Source organism: Oncorhynchus kisutch, linkage group LG30 (genome assembly GCF_002021735.2).
Source record: "Oncorhynchus kisutch isolate 150728-3 linkage group LG30, Okis_V2, whole genome shotgun sequence".
Lineage (NCBI taxonomy): Eukaryota > Metazoa > Chordata > Actinopteri > Salmoniformes > Salmonidae > Oncorhynchus > Oncorhynchus kisutch.
Genome location: NC_034203.2, coordinates 7683201 through 7701952, shown reverse-complemented (window position 1 = coordinate 7701952; position 18752 = coordinate 7683201). Strand labels below are relative to the sequence as shown.

Below are 18752 nucleotides of genomic sequence, written 5' to 3'. Positions count from 1 at the left end.
AGGCATACAGGTTGGATTTAGTGCACTTAATGACCATCTGATAGACATCTGCACTCTTAGAAAAAAGGGGTCTTCAGCTGTCCCCATAAGAAAACCCTTTTTGGTTCCAGGTAGAACCCTTTTTCGGTTTCCAATTAGAACCCTCTGTGGAAATGATTCTACTGGAACCAAAAGGGTTCTATCTGGAACCAAAAAAGGTTCTTCAAAGTGTTCTCCTATTGGGACAGCCAAATAACCCTTTAAGGTTCGAGATAGCACCTTTTTTTCCCCTAAGAGTGTGACCTCTAAAAATCGATTGTCTATCACACATGCATTACCTCTCAACCCCTCACACACACACATATAAACTCACTCACTCACTCACTGTTTTGGCCCAAGCATTTAAAATACAATGCTGTTTTTCCTCCCTGCGTGAAAGCCCCACTGGCAGCTTTTATCCTATGGACTTATGTCCTGCACACGGAGCGGAGATTGAGACCCTGTTGCTGTTGGAGAGACACCAGGACAGAACAAACTGGATGGAGCGATAGAGAGAAAGTGAGTGTGCGTGCATGTGTGTAAGACACAAAGACACAGAAAGAGAGAGAGTTGGGAGGAGAGAACGAGGGGTTAGGTGGAGGGAGTTGTAGAGGGAGTCATAGAAGTTGGCTTTGGTTTCTAAACCAAGTCCAAATAGAAGACAAGGAATGAGGTTGTGTGCTGGAAAAACCACACAGTCAGCATGTCCATACTGGAGGAAGAAAACATCCCTTTTTTAAAGAACAGAACAGAGAGAGAGGGAGTTAAAGACAGACACATGCTGTATACATACATGTAAATGGTTATTGAGAACTTGAGAAGGGCCCACAGGATGCCATAGGATATCCAATTCATCCAAGTCACTGCCCCCTCCAGTTGTAGAGTGTGTCCCAAATGGCACCGTATTCCATTATATAGTGTACTACTGTCGGCCAGAGCCTTTCTCGAGTCCACAGCACTTTGTGTAAGTAGCACTTTGGGTTTGGGAAAAAGTGCATCACAAATAAACTGCATACACGTCACCACCACAGTTAACGAGAGAGAGAATCATCTGATCTTAGCAGAATAATCAGTCCAGGAACAGCTGAAAAAATTGGTAGTCTTCATGTTCATGTTCTACAACATTCTTCACAAACCTTATATCAGAGCCCAATTCCCAAGGCTGAAAACTCTGAACTCTTGGTTTAAGTGTAGCAACTGATGTAACAACGTCAAGGTAGCCTGGTCCCAGATGTGTTTGTGCTGGCCAATTATGGTCATTGTCACATCGATAGGTGTTGGCAAGACAGCACAAATAGATCTGGGACCAGGCTAACTTCGAGGTGTTCCAGGAACAACAATCCAAACAATGTGTGTATGTGCCCATTACATGTCAGTTGTTTGTCCCTCAGCCCAAACTAATATCTGAAATGTGATATTCTGCAGCAGAGGCCTCAATGTTTTAGAACATATCTTCTTGAGGCCTCAATGTTTTAAAACATGTCTTCTTGGTGAGGCTACCGTTTTAAGTGTCATGTGTTCAAATTTAATTTGTCGTTTTGTAGTCAAGAATGCTGTGGACGGAGATGTCTGGATTGCAAAGTTTATAATGATGTGAGGAGGCTGTGTGAGGAAGAAGGCTGCATTTATCCCCAGGACAGGGCAGTGGTGGGAACAGGAAGAAACAAAGCCCTGAAATTGTCAGCCGAAAAAATATTGAGACTTCCTTCTTCTAAGACCTTGATCTAGAAAAGTCCCGAAAATATGAACATAGTGAAAGCTCCAAGTACTCTAACCTGGTCTTAGATCTGCTTGTGCTGCTATGGTCCATAAAACTTGACAAGGTAACAAACAGATCTGGGATCAGGCTAAAAGTACAGAAGTTAATATATTTGAGGTAGCTTACTGTAGGTTACAGTTGGATGGGGCTTATGTGGGGAAAGTGAATATTTTTCCTTTTGTTTCTCCCAAATGGCTTTCCTGTGAGGTAGGCCAGTCGCTCTAAGCAGTGACAATTAAAATTTGTGCCATGGAAATGTGGAGAGGTTTAGGGTAGGATTGTAACCGATTGTGCTATATTCTATCCTCTGTGGTGAGACGGTGGGGAATAAGTGTGTGTGTGTTTGTGTGAGTGAGTGAGTGAGTGTGTAGCTGTCTCTCTCTCAAACTGTCTCTCTGTCTGTCTCAAAATTACCATAAACGTACCCACTGATACCCTACTAACATGAATGTAAACCAATCAGGTACTGTGTTTGCACAATCTCAAAACAAATAACACACCTCGTATCAATGCCTGCCTGTTTTATCATGATGCCGTTGAGAGATTGAGATGATCATAGCAACAGCTGCTGTAGTGTTGATGTGACTCAACGCTGGAATGTCTAGCTATGTGTAACGGACATGAGTTGGTCATGGTTGCTCATGGTCATGTGATAAGGTATCCCACCTGTGACTTAAAAATCAGTGTCTAGCCCTTTGCCCTAGAGAGAATTTCATTTTGGTCTAAATGGTCAAGACGTCGGTTTCTCCCGCGGCAGTCCTGGGTTCATATCCTGCCGGTTACATGTACACGACAGTAGAAGTTATGGTTATGTCTGTAGCAATACACCACAGATAAAGTGTTGTATGTAGCTATGCACCATAGTGTGGACAATTCAGGGGGTAGCGTACCGTTAAGCCAAGAGGCTTGAATCTCTTATCGAGGTTGCTAGGTGTTGGGTTAAAGGGGAATTTCACCCTGGGGGAATCTGGGCTTGTTTTCATAATGTCTGAGGCATTTCTAGGACAGCGAGATGTGTTTCATCTCACTGATTCGTATTCTGGCCCCTGACCCTCCCCCACAAGGCATTTTTTTTTTAAAGGAGGGCAACACTAACAACACAATCCTTTGAGCAAAACCGAAAGAACTGTCCAGATCGCAATGGTTTCAAGTGATCCCGCTTATCAACATGGAGCACTTTTTTGATGTACTATTAGCTACATGGTGACATTCAACCATACATGTTTAAAACGGAATATAGAGAAGAGTATTCGAAACAAAGCGTTGGGTAGCTAACGTTTAGCTATAGCTGATGCCAGCACCAAGAGTGCAGATGACAAATACGGTGCCTAGCTAAGTTATTTTTCCTGCAAGCCACCTAGCAAAATGTAGTTTATCTACTGAAACCCATACTGTATTGCTGGCTGACATACTACTGTGTTACAGTGGGGAGAACATACAATTACTTGTCTGTTTGCTAACTTAGTTATGTAGCTAGCTAAACAACTACTGGTAGCAATATCTATGACTAAAAAATAGAAGAGATTTACAATTGGAGATATTTTGTATCTTGATTGTAAAACCTCTTCTCTTTTAAGTTGTAGATATGGCTACTAAACAGCAAGCTACAACATTACAACCAGCCAACTAAAGCTAGGTTTACCAGCAAACGTTACCAGGCTGTATCACATCCGGCCGTGATTGGGATTCCTATAGAGCGGCACACAAGTGGCCCAGCATTGTCAGGTTTGCCGGGGTAGGCCGACATTGTAAATAATAATTTGTTCTTAACCGACTTAAATAAAAGGTAAAATAAATAAAAAATCCAAACAGTTTACTAGCAAACAGTGAGGAGAAACAATAATACAGCAATTTACTGTTGTATTTAGACAATGTGCCACGCTGCCATCTTGTCTATTTCAAGTCTTCTCTCATTTACCGAGACAGGTCTGTGTCAACATTTTGGGGGTGTACACCCACTTGTCTAGATCAATGAGAGAAGACTTGAAATAGACAAGATGTTGACAAAACATCTTTGAGTAAATCACAATATATTGTGTAACAATCTGTAGCTACATTTCTCTGCACTTGTGTGTCTCTACACCTGATACACACTCAGACACACTGAACAGTACATCACTGTTCATACAATTTATTTGGTATGTTACTTTTACCATATAATATTCTTGTGGAATACCCAGTTCCCTTGAGTTAGCGTTAAATAGCGTACACTCCCCTGTATTTTTGATTTTCACAAATAAACATTTGTAAATAAATGCATCTGTTTGATGCATCAGAGTCATTTACAGCTTATATGACTATCTTTTGTGAATCCATAAAGGCAGACACATTTGAAGATTAACAGAAAAGATCCATATTTATTTTATGGTGATTCTACATCAGGGCTCTCCAAACCTGTTCTTGGAGGTTTTCACTCCAATCCTAATCTAGCACACCTGATTCTAATAATTAGCTGGTTGACAAACTGAACCAGGTTAGTTACAACTGGGGTTGGAGCGAAAACCTAGAGGTGTTCTACATTGTATTATGCTGAGCCATACTAGCTGCGTTTTACACAGGCAGCCCAATTCTGATATTTTTCCCACTAAGTGGTCTTAATCACATTAGATCTTTTTCAGAACTGATCTGTTTGTTTTTTCACTAATTGGTCGTGACCAAACAGAATTGGGCTGCCTGTGTAAACACAGCCATAGTCCTTATGGTCCTTATAGTCCTTATGGTACATAGTCCTTTCCGGCTTTGGTACACTGGCAATGGTGTTCAGTATTTTTTATTTTTATTTCACCTTTATTTAACCAGTAATCCAGTTGAAAACAAGTTCTCATTTACAACTGCGACCTGGCCAAGATAAAGCAAAGCAGTGCGACAAAATCAACAATACAGAGTTACACATGGAATAAACAAACATACAGTTAATAACACAATAGAAAATCTCTATAGTATGTGCAAATGAAGTAAGGAGGTAAGTCAATAAATAGTCCATAGTGGCGAAGTAATTACAATTTAGCAATTAATACTGGAGTCATAGATGTGCAGATGAGGATGTGCAAGTAGAAATACTGGTGTGCAAAAGAGCAGAAAAAAAAACAAAAAATAAATATGGGGATGAGGTAGGTTGTTGGTTGGATGGGCTATTTACAGATGGGCTGTGTACAGCTGCAGCGATCTGTAAGCTGCCCTGACAGCCAATGCTTGAAGTTAGTGAGGGAGATATAAGTCTCCAGCTTCAGTGATTTTTGCATATCGTTCCAGTCATTAGCAGCAGAGAACTGGAAGGAATGGCGGACAAAGGAGGTGTTGGCATTGGGGATGACCAGTGAAATATACCTGCTAGAGCACTTGCTACGCGTGGTTATTGCTATGGTGACCTGTGAGCTGACAAGGAGGAACTTTATCTAGCAAAGATTTATAGATGACCTGGAGCCAGTGGGTTTGGTGACAAATATGTAGCGATGACCAGCCAAAGAGAGCATACAGGTTGCAATGGAGGGTAGTATATGGGGCTTTGGTGACAAAACAGATGCCACTGTGATAGACTGCGTCCAATTGCTGAGTAGTGTTGGAGGCTATTTTGTAAATGACATCGCCGAAGTCAAGGATTGGCAGGACAGTCAGTTTTATGAGGGTGTTTGGCAGCATGAGTGAAGGAGGCTTTGTTGCGAAATAGGAAGCCGATTCTAGATTTAATTTTGTATTGAAGGTGCTTAATATGAGTCTGAAAGAAGAGTTTACAGTTTTAATTTTACCTTTATTTTACTAGGCAAGTCAGTTAAGAACAAATTCTTATTTTTAGTATTGGATAGGAAACACTCTGAAGTTTCTAAAACTGTTTGTATGATGTCTGTGAGTATAACAGAACTCATATGGCAGGCAGAAACCTGAGACAAAATCCAAACAGGAAGTGGGAAATCTGAGGTTTGTAGTTTTTTAACTCAGCCCCTATCGAATACACAGTGGGATATGGATCACTTTGCAATTCCTAAGGCCCCCACTAGGTGTCAACCGTCTTTAGAACATTGTTTCAGGCTTCTACTATGAAGGGGGGCCGAATGAGAGCTGATTGAGTCAGAGGTCTGGCAGCAGCCTCGATCTCAGTCACATGCATTCACATGAGAGGTAGCTCTCGTTCCATTGCTTTTCTACAGACAATGGAATTCTCCGGTTGGAACATTATAGAACATTTATGATAAAAACATCCTAACGATTGATTCTATACTTAGTTTGACAAGTTTCTACGACCTGTATTATAACTTTTTGAACTTTTCGTCTGACGTTCAGCTGGACCTGAACGCGCGTTTGGATTTGTTTACCAAACGCCCTAACAAAAGAAGCTATTTGGACATAAATGATGAACTTTATCGAACAAATCAAACATTTATTGTGGAACTGCGATTCCTGGGAGTGCATTCTGATGAAGATCCTCAAAGGTAAGTGAATATTTATAATACTATTTCTGACTAATGTTGACTGCGCAACATGGCGGATATTTCTTTTGGCTGGTTTGTGCTCTGAGCTCCATACTCAAGATTATTGCATGGTATGCTTTTTCCGTAAAGTTTTGAAATCTGACACAGCGGTTGCATTAAGGAGAAGTGTATCTAAAGTTCCATGCATAACACTTGAATTTTCGTCAACATTTATAATGAGTATTTCTGCGAATTGATGTGGCTCTCTGCAAAATCACAGCATGTTTTTGAACTACTGAACATAACACACCAATGTAAAATGAGATATAAATATGCACTTTATCGAACAAAACATGTATTGTGTAACATGAAGTCCTATGAATGTCATCTGATGAAGATCATCAAAGGTTAGTGATAAATCGTATCTCTATTTGTGCTTTTTGTGACTCCTCTCTTTGGCTGTAAAAATTGCTGGGTTTTTCTGTGACTTTGTGGTGACCGAACATAATCGTTTGTGGCGCTTTCGCTGTAAAGCATTTTAAAAATCAGACACTGTGGCTGAATTAACGATAATTGTATCTTTAAAATGGTGCCTAATACTTGTATGTTTGAGAAATGTGATTTATGAGTTCATGTTGATTTATATTTGGCGCCCTGCAATTTCATTGGCTGTTGGCAGGAGGTTCCGCTAGCGGAACGAGCAGAACCCCAGTCCTAGACAGGTTAACACAGTGTCCAAAGAAGGGCCAGATGCATACAGAATGGTGTTGTCTGCATAGATGTGGATAAAGAATCACCCGCAGAAAGAGCGACATCATTGATATATACAGAGAAAAGTGTCGGCACGAGTATTGAACCCTGTGGCCCCCCCATAGAGACTGCCAGAGGTCCGGACAACAGCTCTCCGATTTGACACACTGAACTCTATCTGAGAAGTAGTTAGCGAACCAGGCGAGGCAGTCATTAGAGAAACCAAGGCTGTTGAGAGTCGAAAGTATTGTTTTTTATCTATGGTGGTATGATATCGTTTAGGACTGTGGCTGAGGTGCACCCGTGACCAGCTCGGAAACATAGCGGAGAATGTACAGTGGGATTCGAGATGGTCGGTGATCTGTTTGTTCACTTGGCTTTCAAAGACTTTAGAAAGGCAGTGCAGGATGGATAAAGGTCTGTAAAGTTTGGGTCTAGAGTGTCTCCCTCTTTGAAGAGGGGGATGACCACGGCCACTTTCCAATCTTTAGGAATCTCAGACGATACAAAAGAGAAGTTGAACAGACTAGTAATAGGGGTTGCGACAATGGCGGCAGATAATTTTAGGAAGAGAGGGTCCAGATTGTCTAGCCCAGCTGATTTGTTGGGATCCAGATTCTGCAGCTCTTTCAGGGCATCAGCTGTCTGGATTTGGGTGAAGGAGAAGCGGTGGGCAGTATCTGCATTCGCTATGAATGCCAGACTTTGTGGTTCACTATAAGCAGACAAATACACAGGAAGTCAAAACTTTCCGATTCTACCAGTAAAATGAAAATGCTTTTGGTTTGGATAATTGTGATGTTTATGACAAAAACAGAATGTTGTTATATAGTAATGTCTATATGCCGTGGCAGAGCCAAAGTAAAATTCCCCTTTAAGGTCGCTATGTCACGCCCTTCTTTTGGGAGAGCATGTATCAATGCTTCTCTATATGTTCCAATGCTTCTCTATAAGTCCCTCACGGGTGTCATTCCACTTTTGACACCAATGCAGTAAATTTGGTGGTAGCCCCGCCCAGGACTCAAACCCAGGTCCATCAACTGTCAACTGTCAAGGTCTGAACCTCTTGACGAGATCTGTAGGTTTTGGGTTAAGGTCCTTACAATAGTAACAGTTATGTATGTATACTGAACAAAAATGTAAACGCAACATATAAAGTGTTGGTCCCATGTTTTATGAGCTGAAATAAAAGATCCCAGAAATGTTCCATATGCACAAAAAGCTTATTTCTCTCAAATTTCGTGCACAAATTTGTTTACATCCCTGTTAGTGAGCATTTCTCCTTCGACAATATAATCCATCCACCTGACAGATGTGGCATATCAAGAAGCTGATTAAACAGCATGATCATTACACAGGTGCACCTTGTGCTGCGGACAATAAAAGGCCACTCTAAAATGTGCATTTGTGCCAAACCACACAAAGCCACAGATGTCTCAAGATTTCAGGGAGTGTGCAATTGGCATGCTGACAGCAGGAATGTCCACCAGAGCTATTGCCAGAGAACTGAATGTTAATTTCTCTACCATAAGCCTCCTTCAACGTTGTTTTAGATAATTTGTCAGTATGTCCACCGGGCCTCACAACCGCAGATCACGTGTAACCACACCAGCCAAGGAACTCCACATCCGTCTTCTTCACCTGTGGGATCGTCTGAGACCAGCCACCCAGACAGCTGATGAAACTGTCTGTAATTAAGACTTTTTGTGGGAAAAACTCATTCTGACACCCATGGCTCTAGCCCTGCCAACACCCCTACCCAGTCATGTGAAATCCATAGATTTGGGCCTAATGAATGTATTTCAATTGACTGATTTCCTTATATGAACTGTAATTCTTTAAAATCATTGAAATTGTTGCATGTTGTGTTTATTTTGGGACGTTAAACGGGTGTCCTGACACTCTGAGGTCATTAAAGATCCCATGGCACGTGTCCTGGTTAAATTCCCAATCTGGCCCTCAAACCATCACGGTCACCTAATAATCCCCAGTTTACAATTGGCTCAATCATCCCCCTCCTCTCCCCTGTAACTATTCCCCAGGTTGTTGCTGCAAATGAGAACGTGTTCTCAGTCAACTTACCTGGTAAAATAAAGGATAAATAAAATATATTTGTCAGTATAGCTTTACACCACAGCGAAGGTTTTACATGTAACTGCTAAAATAACGGAAACACTCAAGTAAATGAGTGCTACAAAGTATATTTAACGCATTGAATGCTTCAACACACTGAGTTAATTTAGCAAATAACATCCAATCATACTTGGGTCATGTTTAAAAATACTGGGAAGGTCGTTAGTTTGGCCAATATTTTGGCTACCATGGCTTTGCCCCCATTGAATGACAATGCCCCCATCCACAGGGCACGAGTGGTCACTGAATGGTTTGATGAACATGAAAACAATGTAAACCATATGCCATGGCCCTCTCAGTCACCAGATCTCAACCCAATTTAAAACTTATAGAAGATTCTGGAGCGGCGCCTGAGAGGGCGTTTTCCAGCACCATCCACAAAACACCAAATTATGGAATTTCTCCTGGCAGAATGGTGTCGCAACCCTCCAATAGTGTTCTAGACACTCGTAGAATCTATGCCAAGGTGCATTGAAGCTGGTGGTGGCCCAATGCCACAAGACACTTTATGTTGGTGTTTCCTGTATTTTGGTAGTTACCTGTACATACAGTTTACAATCTCAGAGGTTTTAGAGTGTTGCAGGGAACACTTCACTAACTCATAAGACAGGTTGTTTTGATTGACATTTCCAACAAGCAAAGGGGCTTCCTCTCTTTCCTTCTTAACATGTCACTGTCTTTCCCTCCTGAAGATATTAGTGCTCTGTCAAAAGTCAACTTTGAACATGGATACACGTGTCCTATGCTGTACAGTGTACCCTCTGCTGTCACGGCTCCATGTCTTCAGACTAAATATCAGCGCTGTGGGCAAGGCTTAGCTTAGTTAGGTGTTGAAAGACTTCTTTCATCTCTGTGAAAATGCCTGGCAGGACAATGTATCTATCATCTCTATGTCTCTATCGACCATCTCCCTGTAATTTTTTCATTTGTTTATATCGGTGCAATTGGTGCCAGCAGTGTGTAGCTAGGGGAATAGAACAAGTCACAGGTGGTGTGTGAATTGTTGTGGGTTACATGGCACAGGTCATGTGCTTGTATGTGTGTAACAAGAGCTGTATATGTCAATACATACCATTGACACAGGATATGTACTGTACTGTAGTATGCACATGTATGTGAGTGATCTTTGTGAATCTATGCTTAGTATGTATGGAGCATGTGTACAGTGTGTGTGTGTGTTACTGTGTGTTATTGTGCTTATCAGGGTGTGTGTGTTGGGCTACTTTTCCAGCGGAGCTGTTCAGTCAGTGTTTTTTTCCCTTCTGTTTACTGCATAGCTGACATTGTTTGGGTCTGTGGCTGCGTGCGGCTGTCACTGTGGTCCCCCAAGAGGCCAGAGAGTCTAGCAATCACTGAGCCTGGTGGTCAGGAGCGAGAGGGAGGGGGTTAGGGTTTGAGAGGGGGAGATGGGGGAGGACAGACAGAGAGAGGGTGGGGGTCAGGGTTTGAGAGGGGGAGGACAGAGAGGGGGGAGGGGTTTGAGAGGAGGAGATGGGGGAGGACAGACAGAGAGGGGGAGGGGGTTAGGGTTTGAGAGGGGGAGATGGGGTAGGACAGACAGAGAGCGGGTGGGGGTTAGGGTTTGAGAGGGGGAGATGGGGGAGGACAGACAGAGAGAGGGAGGGAGGAAGGGGAAGCTTGGGAAGAGAGTAAAAGAAGAGCGAGAGGGATATATATGAATGGTCAGGAAAGAGAAAAAGTAAAATAAGAGATGGGGAGAGATGAGGCAAGAGGGGAGAAGGTAGGATAAGGAGGGAGAAGGTTAGGATAAGGAGGGAGACATGTAGGATAAGGAGGAAGAAGGTAGAATAAGGAGGGAGAAGGTTAGGATAAGGAGGGAGACGTGTAGGATAATGAGGGCGAAGGTAGGATAAGGTTGGATAGGGAGGGAGAAGGTAGGATTACTTTTTTATTTTACCTTTATTTAACTAGGCAAGTCAGTTAAGAACAAATGGGTTAACTGCCTGTTCAGGGGCAGAACGACAGATTTGTACCTTGTCAGTTTGAACTTGCAACCTTCCGGTTACTAGTCCAACGCTCTAACCACTAGGCTACCCTGGAGGGAGAAGGTAGGATAGGGAGGGAGAAGGTTGGATAAGGAGGGAGAAGGTAGAATAAGGAAAGATAGTGAAAGAGGAGAAGAGAGGGGACAAAGTAAGAGGAGAGAAATATATGAGAAGAGAGAGAAAAACTTGAGAGAAAGCACTGGGAGAAAAGTGGGAGGCCGAGAGAGTAGAAGAGAAATTAGTCAGAACAATGGCTGTCTGTATTTATTTTTATATGTAGGAGTGTATTGGGTTCCATGGCTACTGGTCTCAACAGTCTGAGTTATTTTGAGATCTGTATTTGGAATAAGGGCTATAATCAAGAGAACATCAGGTCTACCGCTGTTGTATGCAAGCCGGGAGGGTTCACTCTGATGTGTGAGTGAGAGAGAAAGAGAAATAATATATGAATGAGATGAAAGTGAAGGCTAGTGCCACAAGTTCATAATAAGCTGTCTACTTGAAACCCTAGGGCGATTTTTCATTTGGAAATACTAGAACCTAAGCACAAGTCTACCAGTAGGGCCATAATGCAATAATGATGTATTGGAAGGTCACGGAAGGTTATGTAGTAACTACATTTGTAATTAGCAATTATTGTGTGTAATTTCCATAGCTTAACTATATCACGGCTAAGGGCTGTTCATAGGCATGACGCAAAGCGGTATATTGGCCATATACTCAAACTCCCAAGGTGCCTTATTGCTATTATAAATCGGCTACCAACATAACTAGAACAGTAAACAAGTATTTTTGTGTCATACCCATGGTACACTGTCTGATATACACACGGCTGGAATGCTGCTACAGCCAATCAGCATCCAGGACCCGAACTACCCAGTTAATAATTTCAATTTAAATCATGGATACCTTTTTTTTTTTAAGACCTGCACACTGCTCTCACCAGTATAATTTGAATTCAGTTTAAACTGCAAGTCTTTCTTTTCTTTAAAGAGTTCTAGTTATTCTGACTCAGATGTGATCTTAGATGTGATCTCCCTATTTTGAATCATGGAGAAATGAATTGTGGTTAACATGCTTAAGGTACAAAAATGAACGTTTTCACTCTCTTGCCAGGCAATCACCTGATTTACACCCCAAGAACAGAGTCACAACTCCTGTAGAAGTTGGCAAGAGGGAAGAGACACTCAGACTACCAACAACCAGATAATGTGCCAACAAACAATGCTCACAGCTGAAGCCTGCAAATGATGGACAAGCAAAATGGTAACAGCCTTTAAAAACATATGAAATGTATCAACAAAAATTGTCAATGTTTTTTAAATTGTTGGTTATCTATAACTGTAAGTTAGATTATTCCTAAATATATGGTTTATGGTATGATCCACATACTATAGTGCTTATTATGTGTCAATACTATGGCAACAGGTATTGAAACACTGCTATTACTCTTTTAGGAAATGGGCCCAAAGCCCCAGAGAATAGGGTAAAGGGGAAGCCTCCTCTGTACTCGGTGGAGACGCCCTATGGCTTCCACCTGGACCTGGACTTCCTCAAGTACGTTGACGACATCGAGAAGGGCCACACCATAAAGAGGGTCCCCATCCAGCGCCGGAGCAGGGGGCAGAGGCCCAACACACTCCCCAGACACCTCAACCTCTCTGGGCTTGGCTATCGGCCTACCCCCTGGGGCTCCACTGGAGCTCTGGCCCCCAGGTCTCGCCTAGCCGACCCCCACTATGGCTCCTGGGCTTATGATGGCAGGTCGTCAGCCTCCTCTGGAAGGTATAAGTCTGTGGCTGAGATGGAGGCCAGTATCCGAGCCTTTGATGAGCAGCCCTTGGGGGAGCACATCAGGCCAAATCTCCTGCGGGCCTCCAGCCTACCTCTCACCGTCCTGCTGAGGAAAGATTCCGAGTCAACTGAAAACCCGACCAGTCTCCAAAGCTCCAGAGACCGTCTCGGAGGAAGGGACATGTCCACAGAAGACAGCTTCTACTCCCTGGACTGCTCATCCGACTTTCGGTCAAACCAGGACTTTTCTGGAACCCTCCGCCGCCTCACCGACGCCCTGGAGCGTGTTGGCGAGCTGGAGGAGGAGGTCCGGGTTATCCCGGAGCTCAAGGCACAGATCTGCATCCTGCAGGAGGAGAGGGAGAGGTTCCGTCTCGGACTGAATCCCCGACCCAGATCCCAAAGCCTGGTCAACGGGGCCAAAAACGCCTCTTATGCGACCTCTGATCTCAAAAGACCCAGGAAAGAAAGTCATCTCTTCACCCACAACAACGATGTCACCGATGACGACTCTAACCAGACACACGAATGGAGGACGAGCACAGACCTAGACGAGCTTCTTACAGTGACATCCCTGCAAGCCAAAGTGGCCATGCTGGAGCAAAGGCTTCATGAGAGCAGCTTGGACCTCCAGAACGCCACCTTGCTGCTGAGAGAACAGCAGGAGGAGGGCCGGAGGAAGGAATTGAGGATGAAGCAGCTCACCAGAAACACTGAGGGCTGGGTGAGAGCGGAGAGAGTCCCAGTGGACCAAGATGATGAAGAGACCGATAATTATTCTAGGCGGTCTTTGGCAGGTGCGCATGGTGCGTCCAGTCGAGAAATGTTTAATGAAGGAGAATCTTTGTCGACCAATGCAGTGGCCATCAGAAGAAATAGACAAAACTCTGGCACTCAGATCGAGGGCCTTGGAGATCATCACATTTGGGTTTCAGCTAGCTCTTCCATGATGGAGGCCCAAGCTGGTCAACACAATTCAGAAATGGTGCTCCATCGCTTTGACAGAGAACCAGGCCTGGCAGTAACCACGGACAACATGCCGCAGAAAGAAGCCTCCCCAGGTGGCATGGAGCAACCTGTGGCAGCCCTCCACGTGAATAGGATCCAGGTTCTCCTGGAACAGCAGTGGGGGTGTCTGTGTGGGGGGACAGCAACAGAGGGGGGCAAGGCCCTGGAGCACCCAGACCCCAAGGTCAATTCGCTACAGGAGGAGATGATGAGTCTGGTTCATACTCTTTCCTCTTACTACAACAATGGATCCAGTGACGGAGAGGCTTTTCAAGGAGGTATGGTTTATCGTCACAGAACTTTGGGTTGATTTCCAGAACTAGCATGCTCAATGGAGAATCTCCATTGAAAGTGCGTTCTAGTCCAGGAAAAGCCTGGACAATAATGTACAGTCTACATTAACCATGTTTCCATCCACAGTTTTTATGCGAGTAAAGTCATACCGCACTAACAACAAAAATCACGACCGCTGTGATGGAAACAGTAAGTTTTGTCACAGAAATTTCTTCATTTCTTCATTCGACATGGCGGGATCTTTTTGTGTCGGTAAAATCAATTATGTCAATTATACGAGAAATGGCGGTGGAAACGCCTTCATGTGCAATGTGTGTGGTCCCCAACTACGACGCAAGACACCATTCAGTTTATTAGGCTACAGAGGAAATTAAATAACTTATGATGATCTTGATGCTCCTTTCCAATAAAAAGGTTCTTATTCTATCTAGTGACATGATAGATGCTTGACTGCCGTTTGACAAAAACAAATATTAGGCTATCCATGATACTCTCATCATGTATACTAGGCTACCCGCACAGACTAGCTGTTGGCTAGAGCGCACGTGCCAAGACCATAGTAGGCACATTTGCTATTTAACACAACAGTTTTTGTGACAAAAATCTGGGTATAGTTGAAAATGCGATGGAAACATGAAAACGTAAGTGAAAAAAAAACAATTTTGTGTGTACTACGTCATCGCGCAATGATTTTTTTATCCACAACAAGTCTGTTTGTTGGAAACACATCACTGGTGGGAAAATGTGCATACTTTCTTCACGCATTTTTTTTTTTTATATTCGCAAGAAAATCTGTCGCCATTTGGATGGAAACCTAGTTACTGGCACTCTGAATTTTTCCCAGACTCCTTAAAAAAGTGAATTCCAATGTTTATTTTATAGTACAGGGCTCTTTTCTGTCTTTCATAAGTTATTAGATATATATATATATATATATATTCCGACTCATTGGAATGAGTCTAACTGTAACACAATCCATTCCCAGGGTTCTTGTTTTACTCCATTCACGTCATGTCAGCACATTTCACTCATAGCTTTGAGCTATTTCTCCATCTATCCTGAAAGACCAGGCCCGATATGCGAGTCAATGGCGGAAATTCACTGTGCGCAAATTCCATTGCCAATTTAAAAGAGACCACTTTCAGACAACTTTATTTTCCTTTCTCAAATTGAGACCCACAATTTGCTATGCAGTGTAAATTGATGGTTGTAGTTTGTCTGGCTTTATGCATGATAGTTGTTTTTTATTGATGACTGTAACTCTTCCTTACTGTTTGTACTTAAGGATTTTCGTTTTTGCCATACTGGAATGCCCTGACTTAGTCCTAGGAGACTGAACCAGCACCAGTACTTCCCATTTCTTCCTTTCTTCTAAAATGAGAGCAGTTTTGGTCATAATTACAGGGAAACTATTTTGTTCTCATGCAAAGAACAATTCGAAGCTGCTATGGAAAGAACTCACCAGACCCATTTGTTTCATTAAAGCAGGGAAATGAACCGAAATGCAGTTTATATATAGTTATCATCCAACTTGAAAAAAAAAAACTCCACTCAAAAACAATATTTTTCAAAAGATGAAACAATTAATACCAACAGATTGTTTTTGACTAGAGTTTCACTTGAATTGATCGTTATCAATGCCTCCCATTGTGATTAGGTTACCAACCATGTAAAATGGAGTATGCCTACAGACTTTCTATCTCATTGTCTATGTCTTGTTGGCCACCTCATCGTCCTCTTATACTGGGGTTGGTCCCACTTAGCAAAGCATCTACAATTCTGTAGCTTTTTATAAAGGGTTCATTTAGCCTTCAGTTGTGGTTGTTGTGGTTGTTTAGCTGTTTTTGTTTTCAAAGTGGGAGCGTGTGATTTAACAGCTCCGGCCTTAAAATACAATCGTCCTCGTCTTTTTTTCTCTCTTAGCCCCAAAATCTATCATGAGGAGAAATGGCAGTGCTCAGATGTCAAAGAACCTCCACTTTACGGGTGTGAACAGCGGGTAAGACACAAGGCTCTTGCTGTTTATTGTTGACAAATAACTAACTTGAGCATCGCCCTTTGAATTTATGACCAACTTATGGCTAACCCTGAAGATTTCACTGTGCAGCAACACTAATTTTGTACCGTCTGCGTTCAGCTACAGTATAAAAACCATCATGATGGCTATAATGGGCAAAGCACATTGGTTCATAATGACACTAGTGTCTGAATATTTTTGTGTTTAGCTTTGAAACAACACCAAATGAGGATTTGGACAGTAAGAGCCATGAGAATGTGGACATCTCCGACCTACAGCAACAGCCAGAAGGACAACTCCACCCTGGGGAGATGGTAGAGAAACCTGCAGAACATGGTGGTTCCAACCATGGAGACCTGAAAGAGGGAGACCCAAGTCAAGAGATGATGGAAGGAACCGATCCAATGGACCAGACTACTCCATATGTACAACCAGACTCACGTACAGATAGTGGTGAAAATCTGAAAGCTGGAGAACCAGAAACACAGGCCAAGAAAGACACCAACAAAGAGGAACCTATGGAGGCAGAACCAGACCCAAACAGAGATTCCAAACATGAACTGAAAGACAGGTGAAGGGAACTGAGTATATCTTTAAATATCTTTTTGTTCATGAATTATACAATTTGAGGATGTGCCAGTTAACATTTGGGCATATTTATTTAGCAATTGTCATATTTTGACGAGTGACCAATTTTTTTCCCAGACTATGTCAAAAAACACAATATTTATTATAATTTATTGATGTTAGTGAGAGTATATGAATATTGCTGGCAATCCAACTCATGGGACTAATGATTGTCTTTCCTCATAGGGACACTGTAGATGGAGAGTTCATAGCAGCGTGTAATTTCCTCAAAGATCACATGGACAACATGGATAACCCCAATGATGAAATGGTACGCATATGGTACAGCAATACACTTAAACATAGGCATATAGGCACAACCTAATTACACAAGTTTTATTCGAAAGCTTCTGTGAATATCTGTTAAGATAGACTAGGCTACCAAACACAGTGTCTTAAAAAGGTGAGCACAATTTGTGACCGCATCCCTTTTCATTTATTGAACGGAAGAGGATAGTTATACACCTCCTTTCTTTCTCTTATTTCACCTATATTTAACCAGATAAGTCAATTGAGAACCAATTCTCATTTACAATAGTGACCTGGCCAAGAGGCATAACATCGCAACAGTGAACAGGACAACACAAAATAACACAACAAATAAATAAAAACACAGTATACAGTGGGAGCAGAAATGTCCAAGGCAACACAGCAGACTTAATGATCAGCAGGTACATTGATCAGATAGCAGCTCAGTTGATATGTTTTTGAAGGAGTGTGGTGGGATGAATGTGTCAAGATTGAGGGTCGTTTGCAGCTCGTTCCAGTCATTGGCGGCGGAAAAATGGAAGGAATGACGCCTGAAGGATGTGCGGGCTTTGGGAATGACCTGTGTGATATACAGTGCCACATTTAATTGTGTTACAAAGTGGATTCAAATGGATTTAATAGTATTTTTTGTTGTTGTAAAGAATCTACACAAAATACTAACGTCAAAGTGGAAGAGAAATTCTAACAAAAAATGTAGTTGTTGCATAGTTGCACTGAACAAAAATATAAATGCAACATGTAAAGTGTTGGTCCCATGTTTCATAAGCTGAAATAAAAGATCCCAGAAATGTTCCATACACGCAAAAAGCTTATTTCTCTCAGATGGTGTGCACAAATTTGCTTACATCCCTGTTAGTGAGCCTTTCTCCTTTGCCATGACCATCCACCTGACAGGTGTGGCATAGCAAGAGGCTGATCATTACACAGGTGCGCCTTGTGCTGGGAACAATAAGATTCCACTCAACAATGCCACAGATGTCTCAAGGTTTGAGGGTGTGTGCAATTGGCATGCTGACTGCAGGAATGTCCACCAGAGAATGTAATGTTCATTTCTCTACCATAAGCTGCCTCCCATGTCTCTTTAGCAAATTTGGCAGTAAGTCCAACTGGCCTCACAACTGCAGACCACATGTATGGCGTCGTTTGGGTGAGCGGTTTGCTGATGCCAACGTTGTGAACAGAGTGTCCCATAATGGCGGTGGGGTTATGGTATGAAAAGTCCAAGGCAACACAGCAGACTTAATGGGCAAGCATATGCCACGGACAACAAACACAATTACATTTTATCGATGGCAGTTTGAATACACAGAGACGCAGTGACGATATCCTGAAGCCCATTGTCGAGCCATTCATCCACCACCATCACCTCATGTTTCAGCATGATAATACACAGCCCCATGTCGCAAGGATCTGTACACAATTCCTAGAAGCTGACATGTCACCCATTGAGCATGTTTAGGATGCTCTGGATCGATGTGTACGATAGTGTGTTCCAGTTCCCGCCAATATCCAGCAAATTTGCATAGCCGTTGAAGAGGAGTGGGACAACATTCCCCAGGCCACAATAAACAGCCTGATCAACTCTATGTGAAGGAGAAGTGTGGCGCTGCATGAGGCAAAAAAAAATTAAGGTATCTGTGACCAACAGATGCATATCTGTATTTCCAGTC

The 18752-nt window shown here is 42.6% G+C and overlaps 1 protein-coding gene across 3 annotated transcripts in view; it reads left to right on the top strand.

Moving 5' to 3' along the window:
- The window catches only part of LOC109874631 (KN motif and ankyrin repeat domain-containing protein 1), a 42389-nt gene that overhangs the window by 16146 nt on the left and 7491 nt on the right, over nt 1-18752 (top strand). For 2 of the 3 annotated variants that reach the window (XM_020466627.2, XM_031810711.1), the window contains exons 2-6: nt 12189-12338; nt 12530-14152; nt 16092-16167; nt 16394-16756; nt 16999-17083. In XM_020466627.2, coding sequence (XP_020322216.1) covers nt 12320-12338; nt 12530-14152; nt 16092-16167; nt 16394-16756; nt 16999-17083 — 2166 coding nt within the window. In that variant the 5' untranslated portion in view covers nt 12189-12319. Of the gene's footprint in view, nt 1-418; nt 538-12188; nt 12339-12529; nt 14153-16091; nt 16168-16393; nt 16757-16998; nt 17084-18752 lie in introns of all 3 variants that reach the window. The other variant, XM_020466629.2, reaches the window with a different exon arrangement.